Below are 6,000 nucleotides of genomic sequence, written 5' to 3'. Positions count from 1 at the left end.
AACCAAAGTTGAAGTTCATTCATCTAATATACTGTAGATATATGAATTTCATGATAACTATACTGTAGTTTTGATATTTGTATGTGCCACAAAGTCCTATACATTTACTAGACTATATTTACAGTACAGTTACAATGTGCATGAAAAATAACTTCATTGTAGTTACTGTGTATAATTCAATACATAATTCTTAGTTGAAGTTTACCAACATTATAAACCATTTTTTGTCAATTACATTAATTTCTTAGTAGATATATTTCAGAGTAGCAGCTGTGTTAGTCTGTATTCACAAAAAGAAAAGGAGTACTTGTGGCAGCTTAGAGACTAACCAATTTATTTGAGCATAAGCTTTCGTGAGCTCATGCTCAAATAAATTGGTTAGTCTCTAAGGTTCCACAAGTACACCTTTTCTTTTTTAGTAGATATAGTGTATTGGTACATAATCTACAATTAGAGATAAGTTCAAATCAAAACCTTGGATCCAAATACCCCCAGACCTTGGGAAACCTCACATCCAACTCCAATAATCACAGAAAACCTCTCAATATAAAATGGACAGAACAAAAAGTCTGAATTTGAACTTTGCAGTTCAGACTCTTTTCTATGTTGCAGTAAAAGCTTTGTTTCCTCTCCTTCTTTATGGCCCCAACTCAGTAAAGCGTCTCTATTCAAGATAGCACTTAAAACACATACTTAACTTTAATCGTGCTAGAATTAAACATGCTTAAGTGTTGTCCTGATAGGGATGAACTTAAACACATGTTTACCTGCTTTCCTAAATCAGATCCAGAATTATGTATTAGTGAGAGAAGATCCCTGCCAAAAGCTAGAGTTACATAAGTAACCTACATTTGGCATTTCATTTTTCATTCAAGTTTCTTTCTCTGCACCCTCTTCTCACAGGCTCATCTAAGTGGAATGCAAACTCACAATCAGTCAAGCTTGGTTTGAACTTTCAAACTCAATATTAAAGTTGGATCCAAATTACGCAAGATGAGTTTATCCACCTCTAACAGAACCCTATAACTACATAAGCAAAAAGAGTTTGTTGATACATAATAGTGAAGACAGACAAAACTTTAATCAGTTTAATTTACTTTATATATTGGTCTCAATCATCAATAAACCAAGGAAAAGGGACAAATTACTTTTCCTTGTCCCGCCTTCTGCTTTTATTGTTGGAGGATGAATTATTTATTTCAATATAACTGATCTGAATTGTTTGATTATTTGAAGAAGCTGTGAATAAAAATGACATTTCTCTCTCTTGCAGCCAATGCTCCTCCTGAATTAGAGTAAGTTGTGGAGAAAAATTACATAATATCTAAAAATATATATATTTAAAATGAATTCTCATTAAGTGACTAAAAAAAGTAAAATAAAATAAATGCATGAAGAAGCTTTAAAATAAAGTTCAAAACTAATTCATTTTTTAAAAGCATAGATTAATAGATTTTTTTTCAAAAGGATGGCTTAGTCTTATTAATATAAATGTCTAAACCACATTTGCTGATAAAACACTAAAGTGGTGTCTGATCTGAATAACCAGTCATTGGGTAAACACTATAGAGTTAATACATACAGAGATACACACTTCTTTGAAAAGAACTTTAAATATTACATTCACTAGGCAAGTGAGTCCCACAGGCATGCCATAATGGGAACCTTCAAAATTTTCCTAAACTCTGTACTTAAAATATTTTTTAAAGTACTTGGATATATTGTAAATTAAATATATTGAGCCTGAATCCCATTTACAGTAAAGCCTCTTTACACCACTCTGACAGGGTAAAGGAGCCTTAAAGTATATGTAAACATAGTTTAACTCTCACTTTAAGACTCCTTCACTCTGACAGAACGATAGAAAGGGGCCTTATTAAAAATGAGAATCAGGCCCACTCTATTTTCTTTTAAACTGAATCCAGTAAATAATGTAGATAAGATAAAGAGGATATACTCTTCTGCTGAATTTACAATTCTCCTTTGTCAGTCCATATACAAAGTCTAATGGCCATGCCTGAGTCTTAATAGCTGTTCATTTCCACAAGTTTCAGCAGCGTACTCTCTGCAAAGAGGCAAGGCTGAGTTTTGTACTAATTGGAACATCTAAAATGCATAATAATCTTTACTTTCAATATGTTTTTATTTCTAGTGCTTATTGACATATTTCTGATATCAAAGCATTTCATATTATCAAGACTTTTATTTCTAGGGTTTGAGAGCTGCTTGAGCCTTTTCCAAAATCTCTTCTCTAATTTTTGGGTAACTTGGGCATATCCTCAAAACCTAGTGAAAAAGAAAAGATGGAAAATCAATAAATTAGGAACAATCTATTTCATTATCTAATTAAAAGTTTTCTGTAGAACTTACATCATGACAAACTTCTATTGCCTCCACATATTTCTTATCTTTCAGGTAATTGAAAGCAAGTTTGAAACCTGCAGAAGGGATGGAAAAGTTGTGATTTCATTGGATTTGAATACAAAAACTACAGATAGTCTTAAGACTTAACATTTATTAAATAGCACTTCAGGCAAATAACTCTGATGAACTCATGTTAAAATATGATATAATAGAATTGCATCAAAATAATTTACTTATAACTTGTGGTGCAAATATTTTCTACAAGGGCATTTTAACTGGATTAATTTATGCATGATGTTAGCAAAATGAAAAGTCAGAAGTCCTTAAAAGAAATGTCCCTGGTAAGTAGACAGGGTTTATACACCCTTTGGACCTAACTCAGCTTGCAGTAAAAAACAGTTACCTTTTCCATAACTGGTGTTCTTCAGGATGTGTTGCTCATGTCCATTCCATGTTAGGTGTGTGTGCTCGCCACATGCACTGGTGCTGGAAGTTTTTCCCTCAGTGGTATCCGTAGGGGACCAGCTCTGGCGCCCTCTAGAGTGGCGTGCGTATGCTGAAGTATAAGGAGCGCCGCCAGCTCCCCCCACCCTCAGCTCCTTCTTGTCAGAACTCCAACAGCAGGGAAGAAGGGCGGGTCATGGAATGGACATGAGCAACAGATCTCAAAGAACACCAGTTATGGAAAAGGTAACTGGCTTTTCTTCTTTGAGTGCTTGCTCATGTCCCATTCCACGTTAGGTGACTCCCAAGCAGTACCAACGGAAGCGGGTAGGAGTTCATGGACGTGTAGCTTGTAACACAGCTCTGCTGAACCCAGCATCATCTTTGGCCTGCTGGGTGATGGCGTAGTGTGCCGTAAACATGTGAACCAAAGACCACGTCATGGCTCTGCAAATGTCCTGGATGGGGACATGTGCCAGGAAGGCCGCCGAGGACGCTTGCACTCTCTTTGAGTGGGCCTTCACTAGAGGAAGAGGTTGGACCTGTGCCAACTCATAACAGGTCCGGATGCAGGAGGTGATCCAGTTGGAAATACTCTGAGAAGACATGGAAAGGCTCTTCATCCTGTCTGCTGTCGCGATGAAGAGCTATGTTGACATATGAAAGAGCTTAGTGCGCTCCAGGTAAAACGCCAAGGCACGATGAACGTCCAAGGTGTGCAATCACCTCTCCTCTCTGGTCTTGTGAGGCTTAGGATAGAACACCGTGAGGAAGATATGGTTGATATGTCGTGGTTGATATGGAAGGAAGACACCACTTTCAGCAGGAATGCTGGATGGGGTCTCAGCTGTACCTTGTCCTTGCAGAAGACCATATACGGCAGTTCCGAGGTCAGGGCTTTAATCTCCAACACTCGTCTAGCCAACGTCACTGCCACAAGGAAGGCAACTTTCCGTGAGAGGTGGGAAAGGGAATAAGAGCCTAAGGGTTCAAAGGGCGGACCCGTGAGTCTGGAGAGAATCAGATTGAGGTCCCATTGTGGGACAGGATCCCTAATGGGAGGGAAGAGCCTTTCAAGGCCCTTCAAGAACCTGACTGACATCTCATGCGAGAACACCGATTTACCCTGAATTGACGTCTGAAAAGTCAAGATGGCAGCCAGATGAACCTTGATAGAAGAGAGGGCCAGGCCCCGATTCTTCAGAAGGAGCAGATATTCCAAAATGGACTACAGAGAAGAGTGCGTCGGGGAGACACTATGCTCAGACGCCCAGTGGGAGAACCTTGTCCACTTCGCCAGGTAAGTCGCGTTAGTGGAGGGTTTTCTACTTTCAAAAAAGGTGAAGTTGGGGTGCAGGAGGTGACCATGATCTTGCGAGAGAAGGTCTGGGCGGTTGGGCAGCGGCCACAGGGAGGCTACTGCCATATCCAACAGCGTGCTGAACCAATGTTGGCGTGCCCATGCCAGGGCGATCATGACTCGAGCCTTGTCCCTTTTGATTTTTGACAGGACTCTGTTGACGAGCAGGAACACGTACATCAGGAATCCTGACCAGGACAGGAGAAAGGCGTCCGAGAGAGCATCCTTGCTGAGGCCCTGCAGGGAGTAAACGTTGTTCTGCCTGGTGGCAAACAGGTCTACTCGGGGAGTTCTCCACCTCTGGAAAAGTATCTGGACCACTTCTGAGTGGCGCGACCACTTGTGAAAAAAGAAGGATCTGCTAAGGTGATCTGACAGCATGTTCCTGATGCTGGGAAGGTGACAGGCTTCCAGGCGGATCGCATGCCGAATGCAGAAATCCCATAGGCAGAGTGCCTCTTGACAAAGGGCCGATGAGCGCACTCCCTCTTACCTCTAGATGTAAAACATTGAGGCCGTCAGGACTCAAACCACTCGGCTGGGAGAAAAACCGCGCAGGCTTGGCAAACTGCCTTGAGCTCTTTGACATTTATATGCAACGTCATCTCCTCTGCGGATCACATGCCTTGTGTCCACATCGCGCCGAGGTGCGCTCCCCAGCCGAGGTCTGAGTCGTTGGATATCAGTGATACCGAAGGTCGCGGGCTATTGAACAGGACGCCATTGAGGTCTGCTCCGGGGTTGGTTCACCACTGCAATGAGTACTTCCGGTGGGATGGTGATGACCTTGTCCAGGTGATCCCTGGATGGGGCATAGACTGTAGCCAGCCACTGCTGGTGAGGTTGCATCCAGAGCCTTGCACGGCGGATGGCAGACGTGCATGCCACCACGTGGCCCAGCAGCAATAGGCATATCCGGGCCATCATGAGAGGAAACGCAGAAACACCGGCAATGAGGTCCCCCATCATCTGGAACCTGTTGTGTGGTAGAAACACCTTTGCCCTGGTGGAGTCAAGGACTGCTCCGATAAACTCTATTCTTTGTACAGGGACTAATGTTGATTTTCCTCATTTATCAACAGGCCTAGCCTCCTGCATGTGGTCAGCAGCATCTTGACAGTGTCCTGGATTTGGACCTAGTACCTGGAGTGACCCTTGACCAGTCAGTTGTTGACGTACAGGTAGATCAGGATAACCCAACGCCTGAGGTAAGCCGCCACCATTGACATGCATTTTGTAAACACCCTTGGTGCCGTTGCCAGGCCAAAGGGAAGCACTGCGAACTGGAAGTGTGTGAATCCCACCAGGAAGTGGAGGAAGTGTCTGTGTCCTTGAAAGATCACTATATGAAAATATGTATCCTTCAAGTCAAGCGCAGCATACCAGTCTCCTGGATCCAGGGAGGGGATGATGGAGGCCAGGGAGACCATGCGGAACTTCAACCTCTTGAGATACTTGTTGGGGTTTTGCAGCTCCAGGATGGGCCTTAGGCCCCCTTTGGCCTTCGGGATCAGAAAGTATTGTAACGGGAGTATAACCCCTTGCCCCTGAGGTCTAGGAGGACTTCTTCCATGGCTCCCACCTGCAGCAGGCCCTGCACCTCCTGAGGCAGTAAACTCTTGTGAGGGGGTAGCTGAAGAGGGACGGGGAGGGAGGAGGGGGTAGAAACAAATTGAAGGGTATAGCCCTGCACCACAGTATTGAGGACCCAATAGTCTGAAGTTATAGAGGCCCAGGCTGGGAGGAAAAAATAAAGGTGGTTGGAGAAGTGGAGAGGGGCAGGATACAGGACAGTGGCTGGAATGTCGCCCTTGGGTGCACCCTCAAAATAC

The 6,000-nt window shown here is 43.1% G+C and overlaps 1 protein-coding gene across 2 annotated transcripts in view; it reads right to left on the bottom strand.

Annotated features, from left to right (window-relative positions):
• Window positions 1-1,448: 1,448 nt before the first annotated feature.
• Window positions 1,449-6,000, bottom strand: part of TTC21A (tetratricopeptide repeat domain 21A) — a 60,327-nt gene continuing 55,775 nt past the window's right edge. For both annotated transcript variants that reach the window (XM_073334672.1, XM_073334673.1), the window contains 2 exons: window positions 2,371-2,438; window positions 1,449-2,286 (listed from right to left, as the gene is read on the bottom strand). In XM_073334672.1, the coding sequence (XP_073190773.1) occupies window positions 2,209-2,286; window positions 2,371-2,438 (146 nt within the window). In that variant the 3' untranslated portion in view covers window positions 1,449-2,208. The remainder of the gene's footprint in view (window positions 2,287-2,370; window positions 2,439-6,000) is intronic.

The sequence above is a fragment of the Lepidochelys kempii genome, chromosome 2, assembly GCF_965140265.1.
Source record: "Lepidochelys kempii isolate rLepKem1 chromosome 2, rLepKem1.hap2, whole genome shotgun sequence".
Classification (NCBI taxonomy): Eukaryota; Metazoa; Chordata; order Testudines; family Cheloniidae; genus Lepidochelys; species Lepidochelys kempii.
Note: the sequence above shows the minus strand (reverse complement) of the source record. Positions and strands in the feature narration are given on the sequence as shown.